The sequence below is a fragment of the Pleurodeles waltl genome, chromosome 4_2 (assembly GCF_031143425.1).
Source record: "Pleurodeles waltl isolate 20211129_DDA chromosome 4_2, aPleWal1.hap1.20221129, whole genome shotgun sequence".
NCBI lineage: Eukaryota > Metazoa > Chordata > Amphibia > Caudata > Salamandridae > Pleurodeles > Pleurodeles waltl.
Genome location: NC_090443.1, coordinates 465,784,111 through 465,806,485, shown reverse-complemented (window position 1 = coordinate 465,806,485; position 22,375 = coordinate 465,784,111). Strand labels below are relative to the sequence as shown.

Here is a 22,375-nt window from a genome sequence, read left to right as displayed (position 1 = left end):
GATGTGAAGAGCTGATGAGGAGAAGTGGAGATGAGAATAAAGCGTGATTCTAAAGAACCATTGATCTCTTTTCATTATAACATAGGTCTAATGCCCGTGACAGGAAACGCAACATGGACACATCACATTCTCCCAAAGAAAACTGATCTGTTTTTTGCAAAGTGCCTAGCTGTGGATTTTGGCCGCTAGCTCAGCCGGCACCTTGGGAAACCTAGCAAACCTATACATTTTTTAAAACTATACACCCACGGGAATTCAGAATGGGGTGACTTGTGGGTGTCTCACCAGGTTCTGTTACCCAGAATCCTTAGCAAACCTCAAAATTTGCCCCAAAAAATACTTTTTTCTCATATTTCGGTGATAAAAAGTTCTGGAATCTGAGAGGAGCCACAAATTTCCTTCCACCCAGCATTTCCTCAAGTCTCCTAATACAAATGGTACCACACTTGTCCCAAAACACAACGTGGACACATCACATTTTCCTAAAAAAAAACCTGACCTGTTTTTTGCAAATTGCCTACCTGTGGATTTTGGCCTCCAGCTCAGCCGGCACCTAGGAAAACCTAGCAGACCTATACATTTTTGAAAACCTGACATCTAGGGGAATTCAGAATGTGGTGACTTGTGGGTCTCTTACCAGGTTATGTTACCCAGAATCCTTTAAAAAACTCACAATTTGGCACTTTTTCCTCACATTTTGGTGCTGCAAAGTTCTGGAATCTGAGGGAAGCCACAAACTTCCTTCTACCTTGTGTTACCCCAGGTCTCCTGATAAAAATAGTACCTCACTTGTGTGGGTAGGCCTAGTGCCCGTAACAGGAAATGCCCCAAAACACTATGTGGACACATCAAAATGATCAAATACAAAACCACCTGTTTTAGCAGGCACGGCATCTGCGTTTTTGGTTCTGGGCTCAGCAGCCATCTAGGGAAACCAACCAAACACAGACATTTCTGAAAACTAGACACCCGAGGGAGTCCAGGGAGGTGTGACCTGCGTGGATCCCTCAGTGTTTTCATACCAAGAATCCTCAGCAGACCTCAAATATAGCTAAAAAAATAAATTTTTCCCACATTTCTGTGTAGGATCACCACACAGGCACAGATTTCGTACCACCCAACGTTTCCCTCAGCCTCCTGTTAAAAATTACACCTCACTTGTGTAGGTGGGCAAAGTGTCGGTGACAGGGAAGAGCCAAAAACATGTTAAAAATGAGGGGGAACCAAAGGGTGTCCAAAAGGGCAGTTTGGAAAAAAACGTTTTTAGGTTGACAAGTGGGGCAGAATGTTTATCGGTATAGATGCGACACTGTTGGGTGGTAGGAATTTTGTGGATTCCTGCAGATACCTGAAGGTTCCATCACAAAAATGTGGGAAAAATGTGTGATTTCCAGCAAAGTTGGGGGTTTGCAGGGCATTGTGGGTAAGAAAATGGTGTGTGGTGCATGTGACGCACGCCATCCTGGACTCACCCAGATGTTAAGTTTTATGATGTGCCTAGGTCTCGTAGATTTTTCTGCATGGCAGCGTCCCAAAGTCCAAAAAGTGCAGCCCTCACCATTCCAAGTAGGACAATTTTGAGAGTTAGACAAGCTCTAATGGCCCAAATGGAAACCAAAACCCAAAATAATCAAATGTCCTCTGCTTGCCGTTGGGATAAGATCTTTTATTGTGCGGGGGGAGAGCTGAAAGACTATTACCCCGTTCAGTTGGGGTGGGGGCATAACCATGCCCATACTGGTTGGTAGCCACCACTCCACAATTTTTTTTTTTATTCCCTGGCATCTAGTAGGCTTTCTGCCCCCTCCCCCTTTTATTTGGGGTGGGGGTATGGCAATAACCCCACCCACTTTTGGGAGAAAAAAATCTTCCCTGGTCTCAGGTGGGCTTTCTGCCCCCCTTGGGGGCAGATGGGCCTTGCAAGAATAGGCCGATCTGCCCCTGGGGGGCAGAAATGGATAACAGTAATGTGCACCAATGGGGAGTGTCCCTTGCCCAAGGGGCTGGCCTCCCCAAACAAAACATACACACACACACACACACCAATCCCTGGTGCCTAGTGGTTTCTGCCACACTTCGGGGCAGATCGGCCTAATAAAAATAGGCCGATCTACCCCCAAAGTGGGGCAGAAATGGCCTAAAATAAATTTGCCTCCCAGGGGAGCGACCCTTGCATAAGGGGTAGCTCCCCTAGTGTGAAATTGGCACAAAAACAAAAAAATCCCTGGTGTCTAGTGGTTTCTACCCCCTTTGGGGGAAGATTGGCTTAAGCAAAATAGGTGATCTACCCCCAAGGGGGGCAGAAATGGCCTAAAATAAAATTGCCCCCAAGGGGAGCGACCATTGCCTTAGGGGTCGCTCCCCATCTGTACAATTTTTTTTTAAATCCCTGGCACCTAGTGGTTTCTGCCCCAAAGGGGCAGATTGGCCTAGCTAAATTAGGCAGATCTGCCCCCAACATAATTTTGTCCTCCAGTGGAGCGACCCCTTAGGCAAGGGTCGCTCCCCTTTAGTGAAATTGTCATAAAAAAAGAAAATCCCTGGTGTCTAGCCTGAAAAAAATAGGCCGATCTGCCCCCAAGGGTGGCAGAAATGGCCTAAAAAGATTCCCCCACCCCCCACGGGAGCGACCCTTCCCTAAGGGGTTGATTCCCACATCTAAAAAATCCATTTTTTTTTTTTTAATAATCCCTGGTGGCAAACTGGCCTAAATACAATAGGCCTTTCTGCCCACTGGGTGGGGAAGGGGGGGGGGGGGGAGATTAGAAAAGGCCTTAAAAAAATTGCCCCGTGGGGAGCGACCTTTCCCCAATTGGTCGCTCCACTTATGCCAATTTAAAAAATAAACAAAGATCCGTGGTGTCTAGCGGGGATTTCTGCTTTACGATCAGGCTATATATATATATATAAAAAATATAGACGTACATGTGTGTGTATTTATATATATATATATAAATATACATGTACATATATAGATAAATAAATATATATATATGTACATATATAAATTCACTTAAAAAACAAAAGGTTACATGGACGTTATAGTCAGGCTCAGATTTTAATTGTACCAAACCACAGAAATTCACCAGTTATAGTTAGAGTTACCTCAAGTAACTACGGCTTTTGCCCTAAGGTAACTATAACTCATGCAACCCACCATGCACAGTTTTTTTATCAAAACTTTTACTGCAAATATTGCATCACTATTATCAATGATGTTATGAAAGGTGCCATGACTGCCGTAATTTGTGGGGTATTTTGCTGTGCATGGTCAGTGCATGAGATATAGTTACCTTAGGGCATGAGCACCCAACCTTGCACTGTGCACAGCCTTCACCCATGCGCAGGGAAAGTTGCCCACAAGACCTGGCATGCAGCCAGACCCTGTGGCCAACACCCCCTAACCCAAAACCACAATGTGTACAGCCCTTTGGCCGTGCCCTACCGGAGTTGGCCGCAGCTTCTCTGGGTGTGAGAATAGGTGTAAGAGGGTGTATATAGGGGTGAGAGTGGATATCAGATTGTCCCTCTGGGTGTGAGAGTGCGTACATTAGTGTCTTACTGGGTGTGTCAGTGTGTGTGGGTCTGTGAGTGGGTGCATCAGGGTGTCAGTGGGGCTGTGAGTAGGTGTGACGGTCTGAGTGGGTGTATGAGTGGGAGCATAACTGAGTGGTCTGAGTGGATGCGTGAGGGTCTGACTGGGGATGTGAGTGAGAGCATGAGGGTCTGAGTGGGCCTGTGAGTGGGTGCGTGAGTGTCTGAGTGGGCGAGTAAGTGAGTGAATTCACTGAAAGAGAGACACAGAACGTGAAAGAAAGTGAGAGGGAGAGAGGGAGACGTTTTTAGTCTGAGATCTGATATACTTAGGAATAATTATTTTGTGAGAAAACAGGGCTGATTGCAGAAGCCCCCATTTTTCATTTTTTGCTGGAGTTTTCCTGACTCTGATGGTGCCCTGTGTACTGCTAACCAGTCCCAGGGCCTGTGCTCTGTATAAAATAAATATACAAATTTGGCTAATTATAATTGGCTATGTCAACCTACCTACAAGTCCCTAGTATATGGTTGGACATGTAGGTTTAGGGACCCCAGCATAGGTAGCGCATCCATAGGTGCACTGCTGAGGTGGCCAGTGACATTTTAAAGGCAGGCCTACCTTGTTGGCTGCTTTTAAATTAAACTTATATGCAAATTCGACTTTGGAATTAAAAGTACTTCCAAAGTCTTAAACTACCATATTTTTACATATAAGTCACCACTAAGGTGTGCCCTATGTGCCCCTAGGGTTGGGTGCCATGTAACTATAAGCAGGGACCTTATGAAAATAGTTTTATAAGCCCTGGTGAGGTAAAACAGCCAAATTTGTTTTCCCTCGCTGTAGTGAATGGCCTCCACAAGCTAGAATAGGGAGTCTTTATTTTAATTTATAAAGTCCCCTTAAGTGTCAGATACCTCAGGTTTGGTATCAAATTGATTGTTATAATAAATCCCACAACTTACAATTGTTGGATTTAATATAACTTGTTCTGGTAAAGATTTTTAAACTCTACCTTAAAAGTTGCCAGGTTCAATCCTGTAGTGCTCTGCTTTGATTGGCCAGCCTCTAGCAGCCTGGCCATGCTGCATTGATGAGGTGTGAAGTAGCCTGGGCTAAACACAAAAGAATGTGCCTGTGGGAGGTGAACTCCCCTCAGGAGATGGAGAAGCCGGAAGGGGGAGGGCTGCCAAACTGGTCTTCAAAGGCGAGGAAGGACATTTGGAGTAGCCCAGCACCTCCCTCACATCCTGCAACCCCAAGACAATTAGGTGCCCTCTTGATTTGATTAGGAGAGAGCAGGAGAGGGGTGTGTTTAAGATTTTTAGCCACACCAGTGGGTGGGTCCAGCCGGATGTAACCTCCAAAAATCAGTTTCAGGCATGATGGATTTTTGAGGAATGTTGCTCCCTGGGATTGATTTTTGCCCCACTTCCCAGGAAATGGTCATCACAGGAGGAAGGGCCCTGCACCTGATTGGAGAACTAGGACCCCCATGTTTTTCACCCAGGAGCAATGATAAAACTGGCAGACCTGCACCCACACCTCAGATCCCTAACAGATCCCTACAAGGAAGAACTACAGGAAAAGGACTGCCCTGCTGGACCCCTGACCTGCTCCTGGACACTGCACTCTGGAGGACTGCACCAGCTGCACACTTGGGCTTCACCAAAAGAAGGACTTTGTCTGGCTTCAACTGGTTCAAGGAGGGACTCCATGTTTGCTACAGGTGGAAAAGTGCTAACCAGAGTCCCCTGCCTCAGATCTTGAAGACACTGACCAGCTGACCACTGTCCAGTGACCATTTTGGAGTTTGAGCCAGGTGCATTCTGGGAGTTGTAGTCCACACCCTCAAGGAGCATCTCAGCTTCTGGATTCTTGGGGTGGGCTGTGGATACCAAAAGAACCTTGAAGGAACATCTGGGAGAAGATCCAGAGGTTTGCCGACGTTTGGAAAACTTTTGAAAAAAAAGCTCCATAAAGGGACCAACCCTCCTTGGCAACTCTAGCCGGCTTGCCTCAACTGCGACCTGGCTTGACTTGCAGGTTCGTCCCAGTGAAGAAAATCTCAGAAAAAAAGTGTCTAAGTCCGAATGTAAAAAGTTGACCGGGACTTCCCAGGCAGGGTATCCGAAGAGGGCTCCAAGGACGTCCGATCAAGATTCAGGTTAGCCCCGGTCAAAGTGTTTTCATCTCGAAAAAACAACTAAGTCCGGAGGTAGAAATCTCCACCCAAGGCTCCTGCGAGGCATATCCGAGGAAGAGTTCCAGGAGGTCGGATTGGACTGGTGACTTGGTCCTGCTGAAGAAAATCTCCAAGAAAACAACTAAGTCCGAAGGTAAACTTTTGACTGAGGTCTCCCGCTTGCTGTAGACGAGCAGGGCTCCATCGCGGTCGGCATTAAACTTTAACTTTGCCCCGGTTGAGGTGCGACCAGATGACCAGATTGGCGCTTTTCATTTCTATGCGCTGGAAAACAGTCATTCTTTAAAAATTCAGCTCTCTGCTTCCCCTTATCCAATTTTAATCGTTTTGGTGTAATTTTAAAGATAAAAACATAATCTAATTTTATAAATTGGTGATGGATTTTTATTATGTTTTGTGTTTTACCTATTTACTGTTTTGTAATTTTTAAAAACTTCACACATTTGTCTCCTACGTTAAGCCTTGTCGCTTGTTGCCAAGCTTCCAAGGGTTGAGCTGGGTTTAATTTATTGAGACCTAACTGGACCTAAGTGGAGGTTAGTGTCCTATTGCTAAGTGTAGGTACTTACCTGCCCTTACCAATAACCCATTTTCCAACATATTTGTTACCAATTTAAAATTAAAAATGTAATTTAAAAAATATATATAATTTTTTTTCTTCATTAAAATAAGTCCAGCTGGACTCGAACCCCTGAAGCTCAGTGTGAGGGTCTGTGACCTTTACAATGAGCTACTGTGTTTTTTATTTTTTTATTTAAGTTTTTTATAGCCCTTCATGGGCTATCTGGGACCACGAGGGGGCCCTTAAGGGCTCCCCCGCCACCCCTCCTTATTTATTTTTCAAAGAATTGTAACTAAAATGTCCTTTACGGGCTATCTGGGACCGTAAGGGAGCCTTTATGGGCTCCCCTGCGGTCCTTCCTTATTTATTTTTTATTGTTATAATTATTTTAAATGTTTTTAATAAAATGCCCTCTTTACAGGCTCCCTGACACTACAGGGGAGGCCTCAAGGCTTCCCCTACAGTGGCAATGCTTTAGCAAGCATGGAGCTGCTTTGACAGCAGCTCCATGCTTGATGAAGTATTTAATCTCTGTCCTCTGCACGCGTGCAGGGGACAGAGATGAAAACTCTGCTGTTAGACAGCGGGACCTGCTTTAAAGGTCCCGCTGTCGAACAGCAGAGTGTTTGCTGTGGCTGGGTTGCTGCTGCAGCCAAGCCACAGCAAACAGCTATGTCCCAGGGGTGGACACCCCGGGACATAGTAGGAGCCAGACGATCTTCAATGTGAAGATACCCCGGGGGTGGTGGTCCCCAGGGCACTGGGGTCCGAAACTGACCCCCTTTCATTTTTTTACTCTTTGCCCAGTGGGGGTGGTGGTCCCCAAGGTACGGGAGGCCATGGGCCACCCCGCAAGTATCTATATAGAAGCCCTGGGGGTGGTGGTCCCCTGGGTGGTTCTTATTTTTTTAAGATTTGCCCCAGGGGTGGTGGTACCCAGCGCAGCAGGGGGGGCTGCACAGCCCCCCACTCCAAATACAGTGTTGCCCTGGGGTGGTGGTCTTCAGGGCAGCGGTGGGGCGCACCCCCCCACAAATACAATGCATTTTGCCCTGGAGGTGGTGGTTACTGTGACGTTGGGGCTCAACCCTCTGGGAGGTGGTGGTCCCCAAAGCAGTGGGGGGGCAGACACCCCCCAACTCATTACATGTAAGCACCAGGGGGATGGCGGTCCCTGGAGCATCGGCAGGGGGCCTGGAGCTCCCACTTTTTTTTTAAAAACCCCCAGGACTTGGCCCACCCGGGGGGATTAGGCTAACAAAGCACAGGAGACCGCACTTTGTTTTTTTTATTTTACTAGCGGAGTCCCGGATCCACCGTATCTCCGCTCATAAAATAATAAAATGCTTTTTAGCCCGGGAGGGGTCCATTTGGGACCCCACCCACAGAACTAAGGGGCCAGGGTGTTCGAACCCTGGCCCCTTTTGGTTTTTTTTCTACTCTTTTTTTTGGGACTCTGCTGAAGCTGAGGCCCAAGATGTCTGACAATACTTCAATAGCTTCCGTTGTTGAAGTGTTATCAGCTAATCAGATCTCTGCACGAGATCGTCATGGGTCATGAATGCTTCACATCCCTAGATATACTAATTTGTTTTTCACTTAATTTCTCAAAAGCTACTGAAAGGAATTACACCAAAACATGGTTGGACCAGGGCCTACCTTCCTGCCAAATTTGATGTAATTCCGTCTAGTAGTTTTTGCACTATCACTGTTCAAAATCCCTATAGAAAAATAAATGGGTAACACGTGTTTTGGGAACCCATGTATTTTTTCGGCTCCCTCCACCCCCACTCCCCCCCAGACGATCACCCCAAAAGTTTCCAGCCAACAGTTAACAGGACTGGCATTTTTATTTTTGAGCATTTTGTGAAGATTCGTCAAGTGGCACCAAAGATATAGGCAAGTAAAAAAAAACGCTTTTTATATAGAAACTAGGTCCTAAATATAACTACCTAGAGGCAACTGGCACTAGGTTATATATATATGTATATATATATATAAATATATATATATATATATATATATATATATATATATATATATATATCATAATACGTATCTATAATACATACATTTACATGAGGTGTTGTATTGCCATACATCCACTGTCCACTTTACTGCCCCAAACTGGTAGATTTCACTAATTACTATTCAAAAGTCTACCCAATTTGCATGTATGCCTTTTCAGGTTTATAGCCCTTTGTACTTCCAACTTTGGACTGCCAACCGTGAGCACATGGCGTTATTTACCTCTCCCCACTTTTAATAACCAGAGGTGGTGCAATGGTGCAAACATATCTAGGACTGAAAGAAATGGGACACACCAATATGCTTTTAAGATATTTGAATCCAACTTACTTCTGCTTTTCTTTAAAAATAAAAAAACACCGTGCCATCATTCCCTAATAAGATCTCAGGCTGTATGCTGTATCCTACAAATTTAACATCTTTAGGTGAACTTATGTTTTTAATGAATTCTTGGCCTCATTTATCATAAGGATTTTTTCCCCATTTTGTGTCCATGAAAATGACTCTGTACATATGGGCCTAAGTGAATGCCTTTCTGATTAAAAATTGCTCACTCTGAAAAATACTCAATGGTGGTCTTGCAGCATTAGTAGAAGCCCTGAATTTGACATAATGGCTGTGCCACAAAGTTTTATTTAAAGTGCTCAATGTTTGAGGAAGAGCTTCGAAATTACGATTTTTTTTTAAAGAAACGAAATTTTTGTACACCCTGGGTGTTATTCGCGTGCACTCACCATAGTCTGTCGTGCTTTCACCGGTTTCCTGTTCGCAGGCAGCTCTAGTTAGGTCTTCTGGTTTTATGTCCGCAGCTGCATCCTTCTGTACAGCGCAGCCTCCTAAAAAGAAATGCACAGTTTATCACTGTCATTTACAACATTGGAGAATGATGCATTGAAAAAGCACTCACAGAAAAGCCAGTTAACATAGAAACAAATATTTTTACAGTGGTAGACATTGGATCTGCAGAATAGAATGCTCAGGAAGAGTTTTGTGGCCTCAGTTCTGATTTTACTTCACTTTATGGCTTAATTTAGGAAAATAATTACTATAAATTTATGCCACAAATCTTTGTTTGTCCATGTCACGTCTTTGGCCTTACCCGTAGCGACCCTTTCGTAATACCATGTTTGCTGGGTTTACAATGGAATTCATAGACAGAATAAATTGCTCTGTACTTTAAATACTTTACCTTCAGCACACTTGCAATTGCTCCCCTGACAGAGTTTTCTGAGCATTCCGCTATCTTCTCTCACGTTGTAAAATGTGGTGCATTTCTTGACTGCAAAGAAGAGAGTTTTGTTAAAAATTATGACTCCTCCATTACTGACATTAGTCGCCGCATCCCTGACTTCGGTCGAGATTGTTCTGGCAGAGGCAGTCTCTTACCACCTCTCCTTGTCCACACTTCACTTCAACCTCTGTGGCTCGCCTCGTGTGGGCTGAGGTACTGTACGGTATCTATGCTTCACTAGATAAAAGCTAGTGTACTTTCGAGAATCCCTCAAAAAGCCCATCCTCCCTTCTCTTCCGGCTGTTACTAGGAGCAAGAGCCACGTGCTGTGTGTAATTTTCGGGACCCTTTTCCGCCTTGCAATCTTCCCCAGAACACTGCCGTCAAGTCTAATGTCTAGTTAAATACCACCTTTTCTGTTACACTGTCTCCAAACTATGGCCCATATTTATACTTTGTTTGTGCCGCATTTGCATCATTTTTGCAAAATATAGGCCCTGATTTATACTTTTTGGTTCAAAACTGCACTAATGCAGTTTTGCGCCAAAAAGTTTAGCACCTGCTTGCACCATTTCTGTGCACAGCCGGGAACCCTATTTATGGAAGGGTGCAAGCCAGTGCCAAGGGTAGGCTATCGTAAAAAAAAAAAAATGATGTTAGTCGGGTGGGGCTGGCGGTATGGAAGAAAGTGGTTTTGCACCAAAAAATGACGATGGGCAGGTTAGAGTAAAAAAAATAACTCTAATCTGCCTAGAGTCATTTTCTGACGCAAAACCATCCATACGACCTGACTCCTGTCTTAGAAAAGACAGGAGTCATGCCCACCACCCTAATGCCCAGCACAGGGGACTAGGGTCCCCTGGGCATAGCCATTGCACCCAGTGCCATGTAGGGGGGCCTATTTCAGGGCCCCCAATGGCAATAAAAAATACTTACCTGTACTTACCTATACGTACCTGGGATGGGGTCCCCCATTCTCCACTGTCCCTCTAGTGTGGGTGGGGGTGTCCCTGGGGTCTGGGGAGGGCAACTGTGGGCTTATTCCATGGTGTTCCACCATAGAAATAGGCCCATAGGTCCCCTAACGCGTGCCCTGACACAGGAGTTAGAAAATGGTGCAAAGCAAGCTTTGCACCATTATTTGACCCCTCCCCCCCACCCCCCCGGGTGTGATTTTTGCACGGGAGGATAAATAAGGATCTAGGGCCTTAGAGTAATTTTTTGCCAGGGAACGCCTAGTTTTCCACAGGCATAAAATGACTGTAACTCCAATATTTTGGCACTAGACTTAAATATAAATATGGAGTTATGTTTGCACCGGATTTGCGTAAAAAAATGACACAAATCCAGTGCAAACAGAGTATAAATATGTCCCATAATTGTAGTTTGTAAGTTTGTGCCGCTTTTGCATTAAAAAATGACACAAACGCAGCACAAAAAAGTATAAATATGGGCCTACGTGTGCACAGATCACAATTTTAATCACTCTGTTTGTCTCATAAATTTCCAATTCTTCTGTCAATTAGGCACAGTGCCCTGAGTCTTGTGTATGCAGGAGGAAATAGATTTTCCCCTACATTCACTATTTGTCCACTGTGGCTCCTTTCTCCTTGCGATTGCTGAGTCTCAGAGACACAGTCACAAAGTGCATCAGCTCCACTAGGAAGAGAGATTCAAGGAGTTGAATCTTAGGTTCCTGTCATGGAAGTACACCTCAACAACGACCAACACACAGAGTATGCCAATGAAGTATTGTCACTTAAATTAAGCACCCTATTAGTCCTGGGACAGTTTTTCACTAATAACATCTAAAACCTTAAGTAGATGTAAAAAGTCTTTACCGGAATCGTAATATTCATAAATGGTGACTGCTGCTGGTTGAAGGAGTTCTGCTTTTAAAGTTTGGTAAACACTGAAGGAAATGACAGTGTCTTGTTTATTTGAAACCTAAAATGGATGAAGAATGCATATGTTAACATTAATTGTATGCCAATAGGATACTTTATGTCATACAGTAGATCACATTTTTGGTATGAACAAGGGATTGAGGGATAATATCGGTCCAGTGTACAGCCCCCCTATCAGCGTACATAAAACATGAAGGTACACAGTTCTGAGAAGAAAGTCCCAGTAGGACTATACTATGAGAATACAGGTCAAACTAGGTAATGCTATAGTCAGACGCAAGAGCCCTCACACACGAAACTGGGTGTCATGCTTCATCATTGGGCCTGCCCCTCGTCAGACATGCACTGCAATGTCCGATGGGCCCCGCAAGGGGGCTGTTTGCTGGAGATTTTTTTTGGTCACTGCCGAATGTCAAGCGCAGGAGTGAATTGGCCCTGCAGGTGACGAGGATCACGGGATGCCACCCTATCACTTCCAGGTGGTGGCCGTTGGGTAGGTTCCCAATGTGGACCTGTCGTGTGATTAGTAAATAAGGGCACTTTCCCTACTTTTCTTTCTTTCTGTATAGAACTTTTTTATTGGTTTTAAAATATGTTGCCACCTTGGTTCAATACATACTGTCATATGCGTATCCTACAGACTGTATTTCTATACCACTAACAGTACTAGAAGATGCCGTTGACTCTCCCTCTGGGCCAATACTGTTATTTAACTATCCACACTCCCAGTGCATGAGGAGGATCATCAATATACTATGTTGGTGGGAGCTGTCAGTTTATTTGGGTGTTCTGGCCACATTATAGACATTAAACACTGGGACTTTACAGCCATCTCTTTCAAAGATAATCCTCTAGTTATAGTATGATTAGTCAATAGGCTGTTAGATTGACACAAACTTGGTGGGAACTGTCATTTTGGAGATAGGACCCTGCACATTATGGACTCTTGCCACTGTCTTTCTCCTCGGGGACAGCATGGGCACTCTTTTAAGACATAATACAAATATTACTTTTTTTAGAAGTTACTTTTTCCCCTGGGGTGACATGCTGCAATTCTGGCAGACTATGACGGGCCTCGTGGGAGCTTCCAATTTTCAGCAAGAATGTACTATACTCTGGGTGCACGATGACAAATACCACCTTATAACCTTGTGTGGTCAAGACTGAGATTTTACAGATAGGTTTATATACTTCCATGTACATGCAACCTTGATTACAATTCACAGGTAGCCCAAAGTTTGACATAGATTGGATTACTTTCGATTTTGGCATTGTTGATCCTGACAAGTGATAGGCAGCCCACATCACATAAGTGATTTTTAATTGCCGGTCTCTGATCATATGTTATTTTCACTTTTGAGTTTCTCTGTTCATTTTAGTTTTGCAGCAATCCTACAGCCCACTTTTCCCAAGGGACCCTTTCCTTCATCAAGGAGGGTAAGGCAACATATTTCATCCATGTGTGATAATATTAGCCCTCGGTTGAGGTTCTGCATGAGTTTCTTATGGCAGAAACTTCACATGATTTCACCAGGTGTGTGCATGCGATCAATTTGTGCCCACACCTAATAATGTATTCGCAATAAATTCCGTAATTGTCCCTTGTCTTTTTAGGTCAACCTAATTTTAGGGTACTTAGGCATATATGTAAATCCCCGCTACGGTCTTTGCACTTAGAACTAGGGTACCATTTTTGGTCCTGAAGAAACGCTACCTGATCTATTTGGACTCCTACCGGCATGACACATGTCGACCTACACATAGAGGTAGGAGTAGTTCCATCTATCTCTTTGTACTTTTTTTCAATTCTGTGAGTGGAGGGATAGCATCCCCTACGTCACTCCCATTTTTTGTTTTTAATCTTGACATTGACCCTTTGGTTAGTCAATAAACACATCTGTTTGAGGGTCCGTAGTCAATGTTATCTCAATTTCCAGTCGTAGATGTTCCTTGTCACCCACAGGGCCAATTAATCCCTGTACTTAACATACAGCAGTGACCAAAAAAGATCTTTGGCAAAGAGCCCCCATGTGGGGCCCGTCAGTCATTGCAGTGCTGATCCAACAAGGAGCAGGCCCAATGATGAAGCATGACACCCAGTTGTTGTGTGTGCGAGCTATTGCTTCAGATTATGTCAGTGCCTCATTTGACCTGTATTCTCATGATCTAATGATTGACCTCACCAAGTAACAAAGAGTGACGTACGTTTCCAACGTAACAGTGGAGGATGTCCGCACTCAAACCAATGACCTCCTTATGTTTCTAAGGTACCTAATCAATAGAAAAAAGTGTTGGTATAGTAAGTGGGATCCCCAAAAGTGTGTCAAGGTGTAACTAGTAAATAAGTTCTGCGGCAAATGCCTAGTGAGATCCAAGGTCTATAGGGCATCATCTATATCTGGAGACCCCTATTTCAGAAGAGGCAAAAGTAGTTGAATGAATGAAGGGAGATTCTACAATGAGTGCATGATCTGCACTACAAAGCATTCAAGAAAAGATTTCCATCCTAATGCATGTTAATGCTCGTGCCCATTCCCTACTCATTTGCATGTTGAAAACATAGTTGCTTTCTCAATACTAAACTTTCTTAAGGGTCAGCATCGCACAAACACTCTTGGTTGCAGACATGCTGACAGTAACATCTGTTTGAACAACCCCTGTGGGAAGACGCAGGCTAAGATCACCACAGATTGTACTGAAGTGTGGCTATTGAGAGAAGGGAGGGAATGCAATGTGCCCACCAGCCTCATTGGTCCTCTAGCCAATGTTGTCTTTAGATAAGTATTGTTAAAATATTTTAAATGTTTGTTGTTGAAAGGTGTGTTTGTTTTAGACAATGCTTTCGGGATCTTGCAAGTGGCTGATGATGATGTTTATAAAAATAAATGAAGATCCCATAGAGAGAGACTGTGGGACACTGAGTCATGGCTTGGATGAGAAATGCAGAGGAAGCAACAAAAAGTGCTCTTTGTGGAAACATTAGTTATAGGAAAATATGTTTATGAATGGAGTCAACTTCAAATTGCAAACTGGATGTAAGGTGTAGCTTCACCATCCCCTGGCTATTGCAACTCCTTTTGGACAGTGACAGAAGGCTAGTACCTGTGACTAAAGCTTCAACTAGTTCCAGCTTTAAAGGTAAATGTAGTGCTTAATTTGAACCTGTGGTTGCAGGTGGGGCCCACCAGCACTTATTTTTCCTCATCAGACATTCATACAGAGCAAAAGAGAGAAAGAACACAAAGGGGAAAGAAGGAGGAAGAGAAAGATGGAAAAACAGTGATAAATGTAGGATGAAGGGGTGACAAAACCTAAAAGAGTGAGGTAAAGAAGCTGGGAATGTCTGATAGTGGTTGAAAGAGGTGGAAGAAAAACTATTCAGCATCTGTGTTCGGCACACTGATAGTTGTAGCACCGGCCATGGGCTTTGGAGCACAAACTTGTTCACAAGCACTTATTATTTTAAAAATTAAGTACAGTGTAACTTCTCACACTGTCTTTGCCCTAACCGTAGGACTCACTCAAAGAGACCAAATGGACTTGAGGCACAAGGAAACTGGCAGTGGAAGGATGATCACAACATAGCTGATTAGGGAGCCCAGTCATTCTACAAGTTGTGCTGTATGAAATCAATGGAGATCCAGATTAGGTACAGGGGAAATGTTAATTAAGCCAGAGTAATCAGAGTAATTTCAATAATTATGCATTACTCTTAAGATGCAAATTTTCAAATTATGCAATTTCACCAGCTGGAGTAATTAAGGGAAATTTGGGACAAAAATTCTACCGCAGGAGCACACAAACGATAAACTAAAAGAGAGCGAGTGGCTGCTAGCAACTGCTGTTTGTATCCTGTAAATTTCAGTGCTATTTTCTTAGCGCAAAATGCATTCTCGGCCTATTTTTGAATGCAAGATTGCATTTTACCGTAACAAAATAGCTCTAAATGCTGGACTTCTTTCTCACATAATTACACACAATTACGAGTAATTTTGCAGTAATTATGAATAATTACACTACAGAGAACTAAACCAGTGACGCACATCCCAATCCTGATTAGAATTCAAATAACACACATAAATAGAACATGCAGCAGTCTTCCATCTTCATATGCTACAGAAACAGAGTGTAGGCACCTGCTACACTTACCTTTGTTAAGTAAAGGATGACTGATCCGTTGTTTGCTGTTGTTTGGGTTTCATACTGGGAAATGTAATTTTCAACGTTGTTTGTGAGCTGTAAACACAAAGGGGTCCCTTTAACAAGACACTCTGAACTAAATGCAGGGACTTGCACAATGTTACAGGCAGCTATCCACAAACATATATATACTCACATATGAGAGAATACAGACCAAACCGGATCCACATTTACCCATTCCAGCTGCCATTTAAGCCGTTATGGCCACTCACCTGCCCATCTGCCCATTTAGCCATTTATTCCTATCCACAACTGGTCAATGGTTGCTAGAGCCACTTTTGAATCTCACCTTTGAAGTTCTTCAACATGTATTCATCTGTGGTACATCCATCCACATGTAGAATATCCATGGCAAGACACACATATGCTTTGAGACTTGTAAAACCAGCAACTATCAATTCACAAACACAATGGTGCATTGCCTCTATCATTTCCTGCATGCATGTGTCAACCATTTGCTCAAAGGTAAAGCCACACCACTATAAATGTGTAGTACAATCTATTCACAACTATACAAGTAACAATGCTTAAATCTACCTATTCACACTACCCCTTCCCTTTACCTACTGGATGCTCTCTGGTCCAGATTTCCCACTGACCAGTGGTGGGTTCTCCTTTAGAGCAGAAGAGTGTCACCCCTCTGCCCAAAATCCCCCCCATAAATTAAAAATAGAAAGGTAATGAAGTTAATTAATTACCATTTTATTTTATTTTCCATCATCCCATCCTGAACTGAGTTTGAGGATGGGGCGGGCCACTGCTGCTAAGTGGCAGCAGTGAGCTGTGCACTTAAAGTTTAAAGTGCACATGTCTTTTTGTCTGTCTGTCTTGTGATTGCCAGCCAGATGTGCACACTTCAAACTTCTCTAACCCTGACAGCTGGGTTAGAGCAGTGCTTAATTTGTAAATAAAAACATGTCAGTGCCTAAAGCTCTCCACCTAAACACGCGTCTGCTGCAATTAAATCTGCGAGCACGGAATACTGGAGCAGCGTAATACTGAAGCCACCTCGGGCCTCTTCAATCCATATAAAGCCACTTACTGCCCCTACAGATTTCTGCTTCCTCCCCTTGGGATGCTTTTTTATTTTTCCCTTCCTCCGTCTTTCCCATGTTTGTCTTTTGCTTGCAGCAAATGCTTGAGGCAGAAGAATAAGCCCCAGGCCTCAAAAATAAGTGCCAGTGCTCAGCACCGGAAACAACAAGCACAAATTAAGCACTGGGTTAGAGAAAGCACAGGCCTCCAGTGCTGTTGTGAGTGCTGAAAGAGGCCGCTCCCTCTAATCCTGGCACTTTTTTCCTGCTGGTTACCAGCAGCGTCAGGATTGCTTCAGAGCCAGAGGGGCCTAACAATGCCATAGATGTGCTGTATTTACAATACAGAGCTCAATGGCGCACATTTTCACAGATTTTCTGACGCCTCTGTTGACGCTAAAGTGCCGCATTGCTGGAGTTGTGTCATTAAACTAACGCAACTCCAGCAATGCGAATAGAGTCCCATTGGAAAAAGCCCTGCATCAATTTTACGCCTTGTCTGATCAGGTGGTAACATTTTGGCGCAGTAAAGCCACATAGTGATGCAGTGAAAAGTTGTAAATTTCACTGCATCAGTTCTACGTGCTTTTTTTCCGTGGAAACACCTGGCACAGGTATAATAAGATGCAGGGCTTTACAAAGAGACACATTCGGCCCAATGCATCAGTTGGTAATATCAAGCAGTGTAGTCCACTGCCAACATTGTCACTGCGTAAAAAGAATGATGCATCAGTGGAGCAAGTGGCTTGTAATGACGCTCTGGATCTTTAAGCACCAGCTGTACTTTTTATGGAATTTTTATTTGACTCCGGAATGGTACGCTACACTGACTTAATTTGCAAAACTCGTGAAATTCTCCACTACGAAAATTAACCAAAATATGGGAAATTACGCAAGCACAAAATGTCACCCAATTTTCTCTGCCAACCAGTCCCCTTGGGCGACCTTTGAGCATGAGGAATGATCCTGCTTTCAGGTTTCACTCAAGATATCCCATAGAGCATTTTGTGTTATTTATGCATAAGTTCTCCCAGAATTTTGCGACGTTTCCGCGGTTAAAATAAGCAATTTTGCACACCACTTAATGTTATTAAACTGCCAGAACTGTGTAATAGATTTTCAAATGAGGAAGCACTCCGTGTAGACTGGAATCGAAGATTATTTATTTCCTGTTTTAAAATGAAACTGCTTCGGCATTTTTGGTATAAAAGAAGGAGCTCATTAATGGGTCACTCACTTTCTGGAGGACAATGCATGAGTCTTTAAAGGTTGAAGACTGAAGCCCTCCTCTTCCTTGGCAGAGGTGGCTGCAGCCAGAGGGACTGCATTCCAATTCAGAGAAACCAATGTCACATGAGCGGCCGAATGCAAATGTCGTGAGCTATCAACGTTGTGAATTGAATCACTAAGTGAAAATATATGAATCGTCTTAACCTGTTTTTTTTAATGTAATGTTTCCATAAACAGCTGGCATCTTTGTATCAGCTAAGTAAGCGATGAAAGAGGGTGTATCGTTTAGATATGAGTTTACACATCTTCCAAAAGCCCGTTGATCTGAGCATCTGACCCTAGCACGGTTCCCTTGTAACTAGAAACATTTCTAGAAGCATAATTGAGCATATCTAATATTTTCAGAGAACATGCTCGCCATTTAAGGAAGCCCGAAGAACTAGCACTCCACCTGTTATTTTAAGATTTGGATTAGAAAGGAGCATCAGAGTATGTGTAATAGAAAATTGCTGTCTGAAAAGCAAATCTGACAAAACCAGATTGTGGCAACTAAAAGCATTTCTGGATAGGTGGCTCTCAAGACAATGCGGCCAATTGAGTAGGACAGTGGTTCGCAACCTTTTGACTTCTGTGGACCCCCACTTTATCAGTACTGGAACCCAGGGACCCCCACTGAATCATTATTGGAATCCGGAGACCCCCCCCAAGGAGTCAAAACTGAAAACTGGGTTCCTAATCTGTTAATACTATTACATTTTCTAAGCAGTCGCGGACCCCTGAGGAGGCTGTGCAGACCTCCAAGGTCACAGGTTAGGAACCACTGGAGTAGGAAATAAGGAATTTACACGTCACTCTAATGTGATTAGCATTCCTTAAAGACCTTTCCCATTCCAAAGGGAGGCAACCAATTGAAACACGGAGTTACATGTTGTACTTCTATTTCTGTGTGACTTGCTACGTTGTTCTGTCAGGTCCTAGTCCTCTGCAGTAACAGAGTAATCAATTCATCTTAATCCCCTTTTCTCTGGGAATAATAGTGCCATCCGTGTGAACCACACAGAATACGCTGTGTGCTCGATCCCTGTAACCTAACTAAATTCACTGATTTCTTTAATTACACAAGGTGCGTCCAAGCAGACTAGCAATTTCTGCATATTCACATGGCAAGCTCAGTTTGCAAACATATAGCTTGCCATTGTCTGTTGAAGTCTATAAATCAGTGATTCCAGATTCGGTACCGATATGCATTACTTGTTTTTCATATCTACCACTAAGGTCAGTTTACTACTTAATGTTTCATTTGCATCAACTATTTATTAGGCACACTGGAACATCTATTAGGAAATGTTAAGTGCTTGTGAGTTGGTCCAGGGGCGCCTCATAAATGTGTGCTGGGTTCAGTAGTTCAGAGTTATGAAAACTCTTGCTGCACTTCTATGTAAACATTTTACCAACATTTTAAAGCTGCACCATGTGCTGATACTGTACTTTGAATGGAACCCAAACACTAAAAGTGAGAACAGTATAGGTGAAATACATGTAGAGAGATTCAACATATCTCATGTGGGATGTGAAGATTCAGTGGAATTTTAGTAGTAGAGTTGATTATAGTGCATGTGTAAATGATAATAATTTAGCAAAGTATTATGAAGTTGGATGTTAAAAGTTCTGAACTGAGTGGGAATGTTCCATAGGTTGGTGTATTACACAGGGAATGATTGATACATGGCTTGAGTTTTTAATTTAGTGGGCTCCAGAAGTAGTAAGTCCTTGTCCTCAGATCCTATTGATTTCCTGAGTCAGAAGATTTGGCAAGGATGGTGAGCTTTTCCTGTGGATAGTCTTACATGCAGAGCAGCATATTTTATGTATGATCGCTGCTTTCATGGGTAGTCAGTATTAATCTCTCAGTTCAGAGAAAAGTTATCATATTTTTGGTTAGTCTAGATAAGTTTGGCTATTTAATGAAGAGGGCAGTGGACAACTGAGGTTTGTCAAACCGAATGCTAATACCAGAGTCAAATCAAGACTTTTTTCTTTCCAAATTTGTGATTTTGTTTACACATGAAGACAGTGTAGGGTATTATCCAAAGGAAAGCCCAATTAATCTCTCTCAGACATCGAAGTGGAGGTGATACCTTTACGTTTCCATGCACCCAAGAATACAGGATCAATATGTTTTTGAATTTGGGGATAATGAGAATTTATGTTTGGGGGTTGCTGGAATCCACTGTTAGATTATCCTACGCAAGACTTTGGATCCGTTTTAAATTCTGGAGTTTCACCTGATGGGTAATCATCATTACATTTGAGTCCAATTAACACTGTGCTTGCAAAATACGTGAACCCTGGTCATTGAGGAACATGCAAATTAAGCCCTATAGGTCAGATTAAAGACAAAATAGGTAAAAGTGACACTGCAAACTTAGAAGGTATTTTGTGTAAAAGCAGTGATACTATATTCATAATGAATATTCATCATTGATACAATTACCCGTTTTAGATCACTTTCTTCAGGGAGAAACGCAGTCAGGATTTTGACATCTATTATTGTCATCGTAGCATCTTTGTCTCCAAGATACCTGGAAATTAAAGATGGCCACTATTAAAAGTAGTGCTCTAAGAACATGCAGCATTTTGTTCTATAGGTTAGTCACATTCGGTAAGTTAGTGTGGAAACTAAAAGCAAGCTTCCAAACTACTTGCTGATTATTTATAAACTGTTCGTTGTGCTTTTTGCGCTGTGTACTCAATCATATAAAACAACATGAACTTAGGTAGGTTAGGTAAAGCAAATCTCAGATAACACTTGACAACACCTACCTGAAGTAAACAGTTATTTTTCAAAACATTATTAACATTTGTTGCACGGAACTACTGGAATTGTTCGAAAACAGCGATTGCACGAAAGCTTTCAAAATCCCTGACAATTTATCAGTTAGTAGCGGTAAGCTTAAAAATATGTTTACATTAAACACGACGCATTAGCTTGATACTTCTGATTTTCACATCTTACTTTATTAGTTTTTTCTGGGCTTGCATCCTTTCGATTTTCTTTAAAGTGTCTTCTTTTTCCTCGGTCCTACTGTATGCTTGAATTTCTATTTTCTAAATTAAGTATTGGGTAATTATGAAGCTCTGACCAGCCTTGCTACATTGTCTTTATGTATATTGTCTTGACTTTTTCGTTATCTCCTGTTCTTACCAGTACAGAAGACAATGTTCCACTTGTTTCTCTGTACTGTTGAACTATCCTCCAAAGCAGTAGAAAGTGTTGAAGTGTGTCCCACCATAACAAAACATATTGGAAGTTCGAGCACATTTGGAAAGCTCCCCTGATCTAAGACTTTGCCCAAAAGTGCTGGTCACGTTTCTATTCCTGTCAGTTCAGTTATTCTTCATCAATACTGCTGTAATGCAAACACAGTCTAAAGAGCAAGACTAGTAGATGTATTGGCGTTGGAGGCCTTAGATGACCTTTCCAAGGGCCGTGGCAAATACAGGTTCCAAAAGGGATGTTTGTTAATCAAGTTACTGTGTTTTAATTTAAATCAGAAAGCCAGTACATTCAAGAATGTGGATGGTTGTTTCAGGATCCAAAGATGGATTTAGATTGAAGTCTAATACTCCAGGGTGTGTGGCCTGAAGGGGCATGAAGGCAGACGCGCTGGTGAGCTCCAGAGGTAAGGGTGCACGGGGACCGTAAATCCTGACTGACGCAGAGTCCCAGCTCATCTGGAGGTGAGTCAAACCCCCAATTTTATGGGGAGCCCTCCAGATGCCGAAGAAGCCCCAAGGACAGTGCTGGCGCAAGGTGGAGGAGGCCAGGACCTCGCCATGGAGAGGTAAGATGGCGGACATCGCAGCTGATCTGGGAAAGGAGTGAGGCCCATGTACGACTCAGACAGGGAAGTGCCCAGCTGCGTACCCCACCTCACCACGGGGACAGAGGAGAGAAAGCAGAGGACACGCCCACATGACCAGATCGATCACGCAGCAGGATTGTGAGCTCCATGTCGTAGCAGATTGTATGGCATGCGAGTCCACCAGACGAGGCCAAGGCCATGCACCAAATGAAAAGCTGCTGTTCCAGGAGATAAGCCCACAAAGAGAGGTGACACCTGGCCCGCTGAGGTGATGGGGCCTCTCCAAATATAAAGCTGACAGGAATAGAACAAACAGAAAGGTCAGTGATATATCACCTACACAGAGATGTGCTCCATTCCTCCCCCCCGACTGGGTGTAATGAACACATGCTACCTCCCCTGGATTTGGGCCTGTGCTGGATCCCGCAAAAGAAGAAGCTTGTGCCACTCGGGGGAAGAAGACACCACAGGGGGCCTAACAAAACTACCAATAGTATCACCGAGAGAATATTCTCACTACCCCTAAGCCTTTGGGGCCTGCACAACGGGAAGTAACCAGAAACTGATATCAAGAGG

The 22,375-nt window shown here is 43.3% G+C and overlaps 1 protein-coding gene across 1 annotated transcript in view; it reads right to left on the bottom strand.

The window, feature by feature from the left end:
• Positions 1-22,375, bottom strand: part of LOC138292914 (complement C3-like) — a 2,405,892-nt gene that overhangs the window by 395,029 nt on the left and 1,988,488 nt on the right. The window contains exons 34-38 of the mRNA XM_069231788.1: positions 20,428-20,515; positions 15,619-15,705; positions 11,404-11,509; positions 9,521-9,610; positions 9,066-9,167 (exon numbers count right to left, since the gene is read on the bottom strand). Coding sequence (XP_069087889.1) covers positions 9,066-9,167; positions 9,521-9,610; positions 11,404-11,509; positions 15,619-15,705; positions 20,428-20,515 — 473 coding nt within the window. The remainder of the gene's footprint in view (positions 1-9,065; positions 9,168-9,520; positions 9,611-11,403; positions 11,510-15,618; positions 15,706-20,427; positions 20,516-22,375) is intronic.